The sequence below is a fragment of the Taeniopygia guttata genome, chromosome 6, assembly GCF_048771995.1.
Source record: "Taeniopygia guttata chromosome 6, bTaeGut7.mat, whole genome shotgun sequence".
In the NCBI taxonomy this organism is placed as follows: domain Eukaryota; kingdom Metazoa; phylum Chordata; class Aves; order Passeriformes; family Estrildidae; genus Taeniopygia; species Taeniopygia guttata.
Window position 1 is genome coordinate 16,572,076 of NC_133031.1, and position 15,514 is coordinate 16,587,589.

Sequence of the window (15,514 nt, forward strand, 5' to 3'; positions counted from 1 at the left end):
GGCGGCAGCGCAGCGTGCCGGGCTCCCCGCGCTGCGCGCCGGGCAATGACCGCGGTCGGGACGGGCGGCGGCGGCCGGAGTTGCCGCCCGTCCCTCCCCGCGCACGGAGCGGCCGGAGCGAGCCGGGCGGTTGCCGCCGGCGGGCCGCGACACGCAGGGGCCGGGTGGCCCAGTGTTAGCCCCGCTGACGTGCGCCCGGGGGAGGGCGGCGGCGGCGGCTCCCTCTTCCCTCCCCTGCTGCCGCACGCAGGAAGCTTATCCGGCCGCGGCTGGCCCGGCGCCCCTCGAGCGGGGAATTAAGAGAAATACCCGCGGTGTCCCCGGCCGGGGTCTGCTCCCGGCCGCCTGCGGAGCGCGTGGGGAGGGGGCGCGCCCGCCGCAGTCCGCCCGCCCTTGGCGTGGGGCGGGGGCGCTCACTGCAGTGCCCGCTCCGCGCCCGCGGGCGGGGGGAGCGGCCGCGCCCCGGCTGCAGCCCCCGGCGGGCGACGGCGCTGCGGGCGCCCCGGGAGCGCCCCCGGCGGCCACACCCCGCGGCGGGCCGGGGCCGGCGGAGGGAGGGGGCCGGCGCGGGGTGTCTCCGAGCCAGTTCTCGCGGTGCTGGCCAGGCTCAGCCTCCTTCCCCTCCCCGGCGAGCGGTGACTGTGCACGGCGGAGCGGGGAGCGCCGAGCCGGGCGCCGGGGGAGCCCGCGCCGCCCCGCCGAGCTAGAAAGAAGGCCGCCGAGCAGCGCGCCCGCCCGGCCCGTCCCCGCCGCCCTGCCCCATGCCCCAGCGACGCTGAGCCTCCCGCAGCCCGAACATGGCCACCACGGCAACGTGCACCCGCTTCACCGACGAGTACCAGCTCTACGAGGAGCTTGGCAAGTACGGAGCTTGCTGTGCACCCCGCGCCGCGCCCCGCCGCCCGCCTCGGCCCCGGGACCCACCGGCGCTGCTGGGAGCACTATGCCGGCGACCCGGCTCTCCCGGGAGCCGGAGAAGGATTAGCTGTCGCGCTGTAATCCTGTTCTCAAGCCCCCCGTCCACCCCAGCGGCACAGCCGCCGGAGGGAAAGGTGTTCTTGCCCTCCTGGGTCGCCCCGCCGCAGCGGGTGTCCCTGCAGCCTGTCTCGGGCTGCGTGCTCCTGTTGCACCCCGAGATTCTCTCTCTTCCTTCCTTTCCTTCCTCAGGACCTGGCTGCCCCGTTCTCCTTCCCGCACCGTCTCCCAGCTACACGCTGCCGTTCCTCGCAACTGTTTCTGCGCTGGGACGCGGCACTGTTACAGCCACTCCGCGATGCTTCAGTCCCCACTTCCTTGTCCCTGTGAAAGGACCAGGTGCTGCTGCACCGCGCTTCTCTTCCCTCCCCGCTTCCTCGCTCCTTCCCTCCCTCTCTCCGCACTTGTCTCCGCATTGGCAGACTTGCTGCTGCACCCTAGGACAGGGCTTTGCAGGGGAGCGCAGCTGGGCAGGAAAGCAGTGCAGAAAGGGCTAGAGTAGGATTATGGGGACAGTGCTTTCGTGGGTGCTGCTGCTCTCTCCCTCCCTTCCTGCACCAACTGCTGGGCTCTGCTGCATCTCTTCTCTCCAGCCCAGTGTCCCTGTCCCTCCCCAGGCTGCTGCAGCTGTGTGGCACCAAGCCTGGGCCCCAGTGCTGGTGCTCACCTTGGTGCTCATTGGTTTGTATGTAGAGGTTGAGGAAGGGGGTAAAAAGGCAGGACTCCGCAGTATTGGAAGGATTCAAGCTATTTTAGGCTCCTTGTAGGACTAACTGTCTGTGGGGCCCTTGTGCAGCTTCTGTTCCCCTCTCTCATAGTTGAAATATGGACATTTGTCCCTAGACAAGGGTTTGCATTCCTGATCTGAAGGACTTGGAATTTTCTGCTAGTTTTCTCATATTTGTTCTTTCCCCTTTTTAGGTCTTTCCTATTAGGCTAGTTGTTGTTCTTTACCCACCATTTTTTTTTTTGTTGCTGTTGTTGTTTTTAAAAAATAAGGGGCTATTACCAAGTGCTAATTGTGTAGTCATGTAGATTTTCAGTCTCTATCTTTTCACCTTGGTCTCTTGTGTTCACTTTTTTTCCTCACATAAATCCTTCTTCCCTCTTTCTCAGACCTTTTCTCCAAGAGTAATTATCTTTGGAATAGTTGTAATAATATCAATAGTTCCCGCTAGAGAAGATGTAGAAAGCTTTGTAGTTTTCTACTCACTTCATTAATAGGTACATGGATATCCCCATTTTGCAAGTGGGTTGGGAGATATAAGAGAACTCGTAACTTCTGCAAAGTGTTGCAGTGATTTTGTGACAGTGCTTGCACTTGAGCATGGGAGACACGAGTCCTGGTTTTGTGCTGTGATTGCTGGGGATGCTGTCTCTGGGAGATGGACTTACCAGCTAGTGTTTGCAGCATCCTTCGGGGCTGTTTGTTTCTTGTTTATCAATCCCTTCATGTCCTGTTTCTGTGCCTGTATGGTCTCTCTCCCCACACAGTGTGCTCTTCCTACTGCACTGTCTGTGAGGGAGCTTGGGGAGTCTTCCGGAGGCTTGAGTACCATATAGACTTAAGGTTTTTGCTGATCAGATAGCATGCATTGTTCATCACATTCTCAGGTGTTGTGTCCCTCCTCTGTATGTCTTCTGCCCTGTCCTTAAGCTGGTCCACCCTGGGAACAGGAATTGTTGCTATTATAGTCTCATTTTCAGTTTCATAGCACCTACCCTCTTTATTTTTCTTCTAGGGGAGCCTTCTCTGTGGTCCGCAGATGTGTAAAGAAAAATTCTTCACAGGAATATGCTGCAAAAATCATCAACACCAAAAAACTGTCAGCCAGAGGTTAGTGTCTCTATCTACCTTTCTTCCCTGTATTAGTAGGAGAATACTTCACTGGAGTTGAGGCTGTAATAAATTTAAGGGATCTGGAGTTGCTTGTTTCAGTCATTATTTTTAGGTATTTCAAAATAATTGAGTTGTGTGGCAAAGAAGGGCCTGAAATAAGGTAGTGTAGGATGATAGAAAAACTCCTATGTTTGGAAATGGATACTCTGCAAAGTGATGTTGTCTTTTTTCTTCTTGAGATCTTTCTTCTTCAGCCTGAGCTAGAGGTAGATTCATCGATGTGTGTGTCTGTACCAATCACTCATAATAAAGAGAAGTGTTGCAGACTTGTTTTGCTGAATGTCTTTTTTACCTAGGAGATCTGTCTTACCAGAACAGATGTGATTTTTTTTTTGAAAGATAGATGCTATATGCTTTGCTCCTTTCATGCTGTAGTTAAAGGTGGTGTGTTTGGAAGCTTAAAAGTCTTCCTTCAAAGGCAGAAATATGTTGGATGGAGAAATCTTGCCAATTAGACTTCTCAGCATATTAGAACAAGGGGCTTGTGCTTTCATTACTCCTGGAGACTTACAAAACCTGAAACTAGACTGTAGTGTTAGAAAAAAGAAAAAATCTAACTCTTCCAAGCTGTTAGTCTTCTGCTTTCCAGGGACATACATATGCATAAAGGGTAGTAGGCCATATAGTATGAGGGGAAAGTGCATCTTCTAGTGTGTAGGAAATCTCTACAGGGATTGGGTGGGGTGGGGTGGATGAGGGGGAGAATGAAAGAAATTGAACTGCAATGAAAGATGCTGAAAACAGGGAGTGTAACAAGTTGAGATGCCAGAGGCAACTCTTTCTAGAAGAGGTGAGCAAGAAGAGATGTAAGTCTTTAGAGGCCTTTCAGATTTCACAAGAATAATGTAGGAAGCCCTTGACTATCTTGCTAGTTGATAGAGGGCTTAGTAGGACGGTTGACTGAGAAACGGAAGGGAAAAGCATGAGGAGAAAGCAAATGATCTTGAGAAATTATTTAGAAGTGAATAGTGTTTTACCTAATTACCTAATCCTTACAAAAAAAGAAAAATAGAATATGTATTCTCCTTTTTGCCAGAATATGAAATGTGATGATAAGAGCAGAAGACAGCTTGAAGAATAGTAAATTTTCATTTACTGTAGTTTGTATGACAAAGTAGTGTCAGTGTCAGTGTGCTGTGAAGCAGTGGTTTTCCTTTTTTTCTTTTTCTTTCTTTTTTTTTTTTTTAACTTCTGGAAGCAAGCATATCTGCTGAGGTGTTTAGTATTTAGCCTGAGTGATGTTGTTTTGGGGGCCAACCAGTGGAGCCCTGGATTGTTAATGAGGTGGCTGCAGATCTTTTGAGAATCAGTGTTCCCTCAATGGTCACGTGACAGTGCCTGCTGATGTAGGTGGGATATCCAATCTCTTGAGTTCAAAATTAGTTCAACTTAATATGGGAGAGGTTTGAAGAGTGGCTTTGCTTTGCTGACGGCCATTAATGCCATGTTTGCTCCGCAGACTACCCTGTCCATCCTGTAGTGAGGGCTAAAGCTCAGGAGAGCCATTTCTCACGTGTTAGTGGACACCAGGCTGCTTGCAGAAGGGAAGGGGCAGTTTGATAAACTCATCATGGAGGTTAAACCATTGTCGTACGAAGGACAGGGTATTGAAGTTAACTCTGGAGATAAGAAAAATGGGAAAAAATGCATGCTTAGTTGAAATTTCAAAAATATATTAGCTGAAGGCCAAAACTCTCAGAAAAACTGATTGAGTCAGTTTTTAAGTGTTTGGTCATTTAATGAGTTACAGAGGGGGAAATGTATAGATTCTAATTGTGTTTCATAGTAAAGTGATGACAGTTTAATGACCCAGCAAGTAGGAAAAGTAAGTATGGGTAAATATAGGCCATGTTTTGATCTATACTTACTATTTAGATTTCATACCTTCCTATAAATAAAATACATTGAGACTGCTAGCCTGGTCCTCAGCTACTCAACTCGAGGCAGCTGGCAATGATATACTTAAAAACTTACTGGTGAGGTAAGGTAGGTATGAGAAGAACCAAGAAAATGTGTGTTTCTGCTACTACAGAGTACTATCAAAAGCAAGGTACTGATCATGTTGTGTTGAACTTTTAACTGAGAACTGAGGAATCTGTGAAAAGTGGATGGTGACTTTAGCTGAATGTCTAGGTTCCTCAGTTATTCCAGCTGTGTTTGCTGAGAGCTCAAGGGGTAAGTACAAAAAGTACTTATAGTAAAAGACTTGAGTATTTGGATAGGAAGTTGGTGACTTCACCTTGGAATAGATCTTTAAAACATCGAAGGAGAAATGTGTGCTATTTAGACATTGCAGCTGTAAATCAGTGATTAGGGAGATTCAATTCAGCAACCTGAAAATGACAGTCTTGGGAAAAGGCGTTTCAGAAAGCTGTCTCCCTAAGGAGCAGAATTATGGTGTTCATTCTGCAGCATCTTGGATATGTGTTACCTGATGCGTCCTTTCCCCAGGCTGGCACTTCTCCTTGGGCTGTCTGTGTCTCTGCCCATCAGTACCTCTGTCCAGGGCTCTCCTGTGCACCCAGCTGCATGCTGTCCATTGTGCAGGGTAACCCACCCTCCTAACCTGCCTCTCACACTGCTGGTTTTCTTCTAGGCATGGTCAGAGAGCCAGAATATTCCCTTATGTGGGGACAGCCAGCCCCTCTCCAACTTCAGCATAGCTACATTTAACATTTATACTATCTCTAGCAGAATTTGAACCTGTATGGACACTTGATGCAGTAACTGCTACTTCAAGAGTCAGCATCTTGCTGCTGCTGCAAAGTATAGCCTATTGCTGCTTCACAGTTTTGCCTGCTGTAGTGCTTTCCTTGAATCTGTTCAAGGCAATGGTAACAGAGCCCTGCTCTCCTCCTGCAGTACTTCTTGTTACCTTTGTTTTTCAAGACTTGTGATGAAGAAATACTAGATAACTAACTGAGAAGTGCTGAAAAGCTTACTGTATGTGGCTGAAAAGGAGGAAGAGGCATGCTTCAGGGTGAATTATATGCAATGAAAGGGTAAAGACTTGAAGAGGCATGGTATTGCTCTGTGGAAGCAAGGAGGATGGACAGAATGCTGGTCCTAACAGCTTCAATCTAGTAAACTTCACCCTTCATAAAATACCAAGTCAGCAGTTGAGATGAGTCTCTTTTTTATATTTCTGTGATTTTTGGATGCCTGTTCTCTCTTTTAATACATTTTGTCAGTAAGAGCTGGTCTAAATTAAAATTCATATTTTGGCTTTAGTGAAGTATTTGCTATTATTCATGTTGATGCTTACGGCTGCCCAGTGAAGACCATGCCAAGAAGTTTAATGTTAAATAGGGTCCAAATGCTTGTGGAAAGGGAGAGGAAACAGACTTCACCTTAGTCAGCATTCAGCTGACATATAAGAGCAGTTGTTATTACACATGGAGGAAATACAATGCTTCAGTCATCTGGAATTCCTCTGGGATTGAATGCACAGACTTTTACCAGTGCTATGGGTAGAGGGAAGTAATAACTGTAAGTTTTTTGAAAGTTGTCTTGTGGCTTTCACCAGAATACTTTTGAACATGAAAATTCAGAGCAAGTAGTGCTGCAGTGATGTTCAAATAAAGTAAAATTACTTGCAGTGATCAAAAGATCAAGAGAGAAGCAGCAGCTTCAGTAGAAGTAGGGAGATATCCCAAATTTGACTTGCTAGCATGTACTTCAAGAGAGATTCTGGCTTTTGGAAGAGGTAGGCAGAGCTTTAGAATTTGATAATGTTCAGGATGCATTTTATAACAAATAGTATTTAGTGATCCTGCCACCATCTGTAGTATTACTACCCTTTTTTTTTTAGATGCAGAAGGAAAAATCTCAGTGTATTACATCTATTGCTAAATTTAATTTTCTGTTGAAAATATGTATTTTTAAAGTCTTGCAAGTGACATCTCTTGATGAGAGAATTAAAACCAGCTATCATATAAGTTAGTCCACTGTCCTTACTGTGGCTTTGCTTTTGACTGTGAAATAGAGGTGGCTTCTCTCCTTGCTTTTCATCTTTCCAAATTTGTAAACCAGATAAAAATTTGCAGTCTACCGAGTTATTTTGTTGTTGTTCCTGTAGGAGATTATGTGGATTGTGGGAGGAGCGGGGAATTACTTGTGTATCAAACCCCAACAGGAAAAAAACAGTCTTTATACTTCAAACTCCGCTATTTTCCCACTGTTGTCCGGGCTTTTGGTTCTATAGTGGTCGCTGATTTGGGGTTTTGTTGAAGGTGTCAGCAGTAGTTTCCCTGCACACTAAAACCTTGAGCTTGAATGCTGCAGAGGAAGTTTAGCAGCATCAGTCCCTAACATCTCTCTTGACCTGTTCTGTACGTGTTCATAGCTGCTGCTTGCATTAAACCTCCCTTGGAGTGCTCTGGAGGCTGCCAGGTTTCGGGTCTGTGCGGGGCAGCGCTCGCTGCTGGGGCTGGCTGTGTGCACACATCGGCTGCTGCACTGCAGCGGGGCCGCGGCTCTGCCGGGGCAGGCGAGCCCAGCACCCGCTCACGGGGGGCTCAAGTGCAAAGCCAGACTCGCATAGAAACGTCCTGTGATAGGTGTCCTCTGTGTGTTCCTGTGTTTGCAGGTTGAGGACAAATGTCCTTTCTTGCAGAGGATGGCAAATCAAACTGTGCCTGCTCAGCCGTACTTGCTGAGCAGCCAAATCAGGTCCAGTCATTCGGTTTGGGAGAGAAGCTTTCCTTCCTGCAGCATGGGCTGAGTGAAGAACTTCCCTGCGCCCCAGCTCCACCCCGTGCCTCCTCTCTGCTGCCTGCAGAAGTCTGAGAGATGCTGTGATTAGGGAGCATATATAGCAGGCCAGCTGCAGTGGGTTGGAAATTTTTTGGAGGTCTTTGCACACATGGAGGGAAGCAGGGAGCAGAGCAGAGTGCTGCACACCCCTCAGAGCAGTGTATGAGGCTGGGAACTGCCTGTGGAGCAGCTGTAAGAGGCTGGGTGCTCAGGATTGGGGTTGCAGGGAAGGAATCGGTGGAGTGGGCTTGTGGGTAGCAAGTGGCTGAACTCTGCACCACAGCACACAAGTGCGGCAGGGGCTGGTGGTGAGGCTGCTCAGCTGATGTTAGAAACAGCAGCCCTCTACCTCCCACCAGAAGCCTGCCTCCCCCTGTTCTTCCTACTGCCTGTGCTTGCAGTCCCCTGCATAGGGGAAGAGGGATTGAAATAGTATATATATACACCAGTAGGGGAAATTTCATTTCAAGAGGTGTTTGGAGAAGAGGAGGGCTTGTGCCAAAGAGGAGACCCTGACCTTGGAGGAGAGGTTGGACTTGAGAACTTAGTGGGGGGCTGCTGAGGGTTGGCTTGGCTTTTTATCTTCGCCAACATATCAGTACAGGCAGGGAAATGCCCTGGCATGAGAGCCAGCAGAGATTGTTGGGGTGGTGAGTGGTGGAAGCCTTGCTTTACTGTGGCTCTCTATGGCTAGAAGCTGGCTTCCTCCCACTGTGGATGTTAGTGACGGTTGGGGTTACCCCAGGTTGCCTCTCAGTTTACGCTGTATATTTTATAAAGGAGCTGGAACAGAGCAGACAGGATTTCAGCTTGTGTCTGTCTTCTCAGTGGTCACATTGAGTATTAAATTTCCGGCATTAACAATGAGGAGCGGGGGGGAAGTGGGCACACAGATTGGGCAGGAATTCCTACTGCCTCTGCACGAGGTTAGAGAAAGGAGCTTGGTGAGAGAGTCAGGTTTCTTGTTTTCCCAATATGAACTGGATTTGTGTATGGCAGAAATGTGATTAGACTAACTCCTGCACGTGTCCCAAAGCCCTTGGCTCTAGAGCATTTACTCTGATCAGCCAGCCATGGCTGAAATATTTGTAGGTGTCCCTGCGGTGAAGAGCACGGTGTTGAGCAGCCTGTAGATATTTTGGGTAAGGAGAGCTACTTTGAGTTCTTGTAAGAAGGATCCAGTGAATAACCTATTTGCTTTTTTTTGGTGGTATATCACAGAGATTTCACTGTCCCCAAATTTAATCCTTCTTTAGACATCACTAAATCATCACTGGCAGAGAGGGATTCATCTGCGGATCATAAAGAAATTTTTAGAGTGCCCTCTTCCCCAGCAATGGGTTTCCACCACTGTTCCACTGTTTTGAGACAGGACTATGACAATAATTTTGTTCCTTTCCACACCCTGAAAGTACTCTAGTTGTTTTGGCTCTCCAGATTGGGTAAAGACAGTTGTTAAAAGGGACATATGCTAATGCAAAAATTTTTCTCCACTGTGCTGTCTGTGAGCACAACCCTGACAATGAAGGCATCACCCCCCACTTTTTCTGACCTGTCACCTGTTTTGGTATTTCAGGTGTTTCTTTTTGTTTCCTCTGCTCTTGATATCTCCTGATTTTTTACCAAAATAACAGACGTAAAAAAACCCACATTCATTTGCCAGTGTTTGACTATAAAGTGAGCTATTGCTGTTTTCTTGGTTGGGTGAAGAGGGCAATATTGCCTGGCATCAGGGTCACCAGCACAGGAAAGAAGCCTTGAGTGCTGTAAAAAAAGAAAAAGTGGAGTATCTCACATCATTGTGTGTTTGCCTGCAACTGAAGTGATGTCAGTGCTCAGAGTAGTCATCTTTGTGAAAACAGAGGTGCACTGATTTCTGATGGGCAAATGCATCCTTAAAATTTTGAGTTGCTCACTAGATGTTTTGGGTTTTTTTTAGTGTATGGAGGAGATGTGACCCTGTAACTTCAGCTGCTGTAGTTGCTGCTGATCCTTATGACAATAAGCTTAATGCTTCAAAAATATGGGTCCTATGAATTAGGCTGACATCATGTTCCTTTTTATACCTTATCAAATTTAAATACCACTTTATACTTTTGTAACGTCTTCCCAAACATTCGGGTATTGCTGCCTACATGATTTTTTGAGAACAGTTGCAGAATACCTGTGAAGAAATGGGCTGGCAGTATCTTAGAAGTAAGCTTTCTGAACACGGAGGGTAGCCAAAGATAAGTGGGGCATGGATTAACTTTCTGCTGAAACTGAGTCTATAGTTGTTAGATTTTATTTCCTTGTGGCTTTTTTCACCTTTTACTCTTCATCTGCCTTTCTTTCCTTTTTAATTTTGAGTTTATTTTAAATGTTCATTTGTTTCTCATGGATCAGTTACTTTAATCCATAATTATATTAATTTATAATGCTTTAATTGAAAATAGCCTTTTAGTAATGCTGCTTTACTCTCCTTCCCTCCCAGAGAATTGAACAATTTCTGTTGCTCCTACAATTTAGATGACCTGACTGAGAAGTGTGGCTGTCGGTGCAAGCGGCTGATGACTGATGTCTGAGACTAATCCAGATGTGCCAGGAGAGCTGGTTAATGCTGTATCTTGCCTTTTAATGATGGAATCAGGAGAGGAGGAGATGACCGTGTGTCATTACTTCTGGTGTCAGGATCTGTCTTGCTCTGCTCCTGGCAGAGCCAGAGGGAGAATTCCCCATCTCTGAGATGTGAGTTGAGTAAATGCGCTGACATTTCAGAGAGTGTGTGTGTGCGTATAACTTTGGCGTTATGTCCCCGGGAGCACGAGTTACATATCTCTCTGGTGACCCCCTGTCCTGCTGCTCCCGTCCAAAGTTCCCATCCTGAGTTAGCTGTTGGCCAAGCCTCCACAGCCATGAGCCCTTGTCTTACCTGTGGCTGGAGTGTGCTTACCTGTGACTCTGGGACGAGTCCAGGTTAGTGTGGTGCTTCAGAGAAGGTTGCTAGCTAATCTTGTCTCTCTGCTAGAAGCCAAAGGTGATTTCACTTTTAAACTCAAAACTTTTCTTTCTGGGACAGCAAAGGTAGCATTTCTTTTTGTAGTGCTATTTTTTGTGTGATTCTGTCAAGAGTCCCAAAAATTGAGCTGAGAATTGTCTCAGTAGGCATTGTGGGAATGAAGACACAGTTAATTTTAAACAAAAACAAACACCATGCAAGCGTATTTCTAAGGAAGGAATATGCTTGTGAAGATGAGCCTAGGAGCGGCCGCAGCTCTTTGTAGGCCTACGAGCCAAAGGCTGAATGGCAGATCAGGCAGGGAGTGGCAGCCTGCCTGCTGTGGCAGAGCTGCTGGGTTATCTCTGGGGGCTGTTGCCATGATGACAGTGGCAAACAGGGACTGAAAAATTTACCAGATGCATGTGAGCCTAAGGATTAAACTTTCTCATAGGAGAGAAGGGAGGGGAGGAGAGTGGGTGATGAATTAATGAAGGACAGTGTCCTAGTGAGAAATACCAGGCTCACTTTCCTATACTACTGGGATGGCAGGGGGGAATGCAGACTGGCATTCCTCTTCCAGTCTAAACTCTGAGCAACACTGCCCTGACACATTTCCTCTTTGAAGAGAGGGTGAATGCGCCCCGCTTTCACTGCTTAAGGCATTGGGATTTGCATTGCTTTGGCAGGTGGAAAGTAAGAAGTGGGAAAAGATAGTCTCCCTTTTTTTAGTATTTTTTTCCCTATTCCCTGTACTTACAAGTAACTCTAGTTCTTTACTTTGTGCTTAGAGATTTTCTGCACTAGAGTTCATGTAAATCAAGTTTCAGTGTTGCCTGCAGGTTGCAGACTATCAAACATGGTTCTAACCAGCCTGCAGTACTGTCACCAATAGCACAAGACTGTTGTCATTGAAAATGTGTGATGCAAAACCATATCAGCACTACTCGGGCTAGAAGTGGTCTTGACCCTGCATATGCTTTTGTTCCCTTCCCAGAGCTGGGGCAGTATCCCTGCATGTCAGAGTTGATAGCATGGTGGGCAGGCAGTGCATGAGAGAGGCTAAGCTTGGCAGTTTTCCCTCCACTGGAGTCTGAGGAAGTCCTATTCCAACCCTGCTGCAGCGTCCTTTGTGGAGGTTGATCGCAATAAGGACTGGTCCTAGGAGAATTACTGATCTGCAGCTGGCTGGGGAGCACAGAGCTGGTGAGGGGGTCTCTGCACTCAGTGCCCAAAACCTCGGTGCTCCATAGCAAAAGATGGTATCACTTGGTTGTTTGCAGTACTGCAAATTATGATGATGCCTTCTTGCCGTCAGCTTCCGAAAAGACCTACTTGGCTGTGCCTGGAAAACTTCCGAACAGAAATATACTAGTATAAAATGTTTGTCTGAAGGCTTAGTAAGATGGAATTGTGGTAATAAACACTAGGTTCATTCTAGAAGGGCTTCTTCAACTTAAAACATTTATTTATGAATGAGACACTAACATCTATGGAAATTATTGATATAGGTCTTTCCCACCGGGCCAAATCCCAGTGGACTTTTTAAGCTCCTGTGAATGCAGGCCATATGTGAGAACAAGAATTTTAAGCCTCCAAAGCCAGTTTCTGAAAGCCTATGAAAAGGATTATTGCCTTTCCTTCACTTCTACTCTACTAGGCACCTGAGTTAGCTGGTGTAGGCTGCAGCTTGTCTTATGAAGTAACTCAGTGTTTCGATGTGCTTTATCTTCTGCAGTTACTGTGTCATCCCTGATAAGTCAGTTGGTGTAGACTGTGGCAAGTGATAGCTGTGAAGACAGAGATGTCATTTCTTGATGTTGAAGGCAACTCTTTTTTGAAAGAGGTTTTCTCAATCCCAGGGGAGCAGTGAGAAAAAGAGAAGCAGTCTGACATAGCCTGACATCTGAGGTGAAAAAAAGGAGCCTGAAGAGCTAAATCCTTAAACTTTAGCATACTTCCTCTGTTCCCTGTTCTTTTACAGGGCCCTCTCTTTCATAAGGGGTCTCCTTGCCTGTGGAGCAGAATTTAGTCTGTAAAGTTTCCTGCAGCTCTGGAGATGGGTGAGATGTGTGTGTTTATCCAGCTCTGTTGGCTGCTAGAGACCTGATCTCGTACACCTGACTTGAAATGTGACTTCATAGGGGACAGTCTGGTGCTTTCTCTGCGATGCACTTTCTATAAGCACATTTCAAATTACATGGGTACCCTGGAAGCTTCTTCAGGGAAAACAGCTGCTTAAAACTCATCCTGTATTGGCCTCCAGAGCCTGCCAAATAAACTTTTTGTATCTACTGTATTACAGCAGCTGCCATTCTGAAAATGTCCATGTGTATCTTGGTTGTTTTTTTTAAATTTTATTTATTTCCTCATATTCCTTTATGTCAAAGCATATAACATTTCATGAGTAATGGGCCAAGAAATTGCCCATTGGCTGGAGGAAAAAAATATATGTAGAAGGAAGAACTTGTCTTTACTGGCCCCTGGAACATTTTTCTTGGAGGCTACTAGACAGTATGGCCTATTGATGCCAAGCAGGACTTTTCTGTTGTTTGCCAACAGAATTGGTGTGATGTTAAGCTTAATTTTGCCTGCCTCAGGGCCTATCCATGTAAGCTTTGGGTATCAAATGTCTTCTGTTGTGATTGTGTCAGAGAGATTAGGAGCATTGAAGTTGCACAGCTTTATTTTATAACTGGTGCCTGTGCAAAGACAAAGCTTGATTGTGATGATGTGTTTTTTCACTACAAGTTAAAGTAGTGATTCATAGCTCCTGTGTTACTTTAAATATTCCTGATTTTTGGATTGCAGTATGAAAAGTGGCTTTCAGTTCTGCCCATCTTTGTTTGACTCATGTGTCATCTGGCCTAGAATCTGCCAGCTCTGCAGATTAGGGCGTTGTGTTGTGTCTGCTGCTTGTTATGAAGTTGCCTGGATTAAAATTTTCGATGCAGAGCAATGATCACAGCCTTCTCTTTCTGTCTGAATTGCTCTTGCACTTAATAAGGATGATGTAGAGGACTGAAGTGTTGGTCAACTTGTCCTTTGTGTGGAAGCAGTTCTACAGTAGTAGACTGGGAGTTGAGCTCTCGTTTGTCTTCTCCAGACAGCCAAGTTCAGCAAGGAGAGATATGAAAAAAAAGACCCAAGGCAGTTGGCTTTTTTGATAATCATTATCAAATATTGCTAAACAAGTTCAGGTGACTCTAGTTGCTGCTAGCAGTTTATGTTGCTGCAGACCTGGTTACAGTTTTAAGGAAACACGTTATGCCTTCTTAACTCTTTGTGGCTAGGTACATTTAATTTCTTCAGTAGTCCTGAAGCTGAGCTTAAAAAGCTTTCCCTCCCACCACTTCACAAATAGTCAAGATGTTTCTTATCTCCCTGATGAATTATGAAATGTTAATTGCTGAAGTTTTTTTCTCATTTGAAAGCACAGTCTTCCCTGTCTTAGAAACAAAACTTGGGTCTCATGGTTGCAGTTACCTTATCTAAAGGGCTGGCAGAGGTTGGCTCAGTAACAAGGCAACATGCAGCTCGACTGAGCCAGAGGAACTTAAATTCTTCCTTCTGCATCTTTGAATTCCTGAATCCTGCATTGCAGTGACTTGACACTGCTGAGATCTGCCTCCCTGTCGCACTGTTACCTTGTCTGCTACCCAGCTGTAGTCTGATACGTACTGAGCTGGTTCATCCAAAACCACCGACACCTGATGTGATCAGCTGATGGGGAGAAGAAGGGAACTTATGTCCAGAAATAAGCTCACTTGGTGTGTTTTCTCTTTGTTAGGCTGTGTTCTTCAGGACCTTCTGTGCCTAGTGAGTTTAAGACAGAGCTGCTGGAGTTCTTGCACATGTACAGTGTCTGTGAATGCAGCAGAGAAGGTGCTGATATGGCTGTGTTGCCTTTGGAGCAGCTCTGTGTCCTACTGTCTCACTTACTGCGTGTCCACTTTAAGAGAGTTCATCTGCAATGCAGCTGTTAGCAGGGAAGTTCTGTAAATCAAGAGGGAGTGAGTGCAAGTGAGCCCAGTGTCTGCAGTTGTGGCTGCGTCCTCCCCACAGCACAGGGGAACTTGTTCAGAAAAGACTTTTTGCAGGAGGAGAAAGGGATAGCAACACAGTGCTGATGGTAGGAGCCCCTCCCTTCTGTGCCTGTGTATGCATCAGCTGCTCAGGAGCAGGAAAATGTGGAAAAGCACAGTGGGCAGCAATCTTGGAACTGGAAAATCCTGTCATGCTTTTCCCCTCCTCACTCTGCCACAGTCTAACCAGGTGTTTGCTTAGGGCCAGTCGTGTCAGGATGTCTTTATAGCACACTCCCTTCTTACACAGGATGTCCTGTTAGAATTTGGAGCTTGTTGTGAGCTTCTGCGTGTCACTCAGAAGTGCACAGAGGCCTCATGGGTCACAGCTGTGTTGTCTTTTGTTGCACGGCTGTCAGAGACCACATGCTGGTGCAAAGGGATGATGCCAGGGAGAGAGCCCACAGGTGGAGTCAGTTGGAGTGCCCTGGCTGTTCAGGTGTTGCACCTGGCAGGCTGGGGACTGCTGATGAGTGACTTGCTATGAGGGGAAGGAGGAGGAGAAGACCCATGTGTGCAGTAGCCCTGCTACAAATGGGGTCAATGAGTCGTCTGAGGGGAACTCTGAGAGGGTTGCAGCCCCTCCTGCACATGTCAGGAAGGTTGGTTGGGGAGCTTGTGGCTCTTGTTCTGCTCTTCCGTTGCTTCTCCTCTGCTTCTCCAGGAAGTAGAAGCTCCTTGAAAGACTGCCTGGCTATGACAGGAACTCTTGTACAATTGCTTCCTGGTTCCCCATCCATAAGTTTCTGAGGATATTCTGGTGAAGAAATTCCTCTGTGGCTCACAGGGATTCCTAGGGCCCCTTAGGCCATTGCTGGAGAG

General features: G+C 46.8%; 1 protein-coding gene across 28 annotated transcripts in view; it reads left to right on the forward strand.

The window, feature by feature from the left end:
• The window catches only part of CAMK2G (calcium/calmodulin dependent protein kinase II gamma), a 255,718-nt gene that overhangs the window by 136,110 nt on the left and 104,094 nt on the right, over nt 1-15,514 (forward strand). For 16 of the 28 annotated variants that reach the window (XM_072931541.1, XM_072931542.1, XM_072931544.1 and 13 more), the window contains one exon: nt 2,718-2,812. In XM_072931541.1, coding sequence (XP_072787642.1) covers nt 2,718-2,812 — 95 coding nt within the window. Of the gene's footprint in view, nt 1-425; nt 863-2,717; nt 2,813-15,514 lie in introns of those variants that run through there. The other 12 variants (XM_030276786.4, XM_030276791.4, XM_030276795.4 and 9 more) reach the window with 1 other exon arrangement.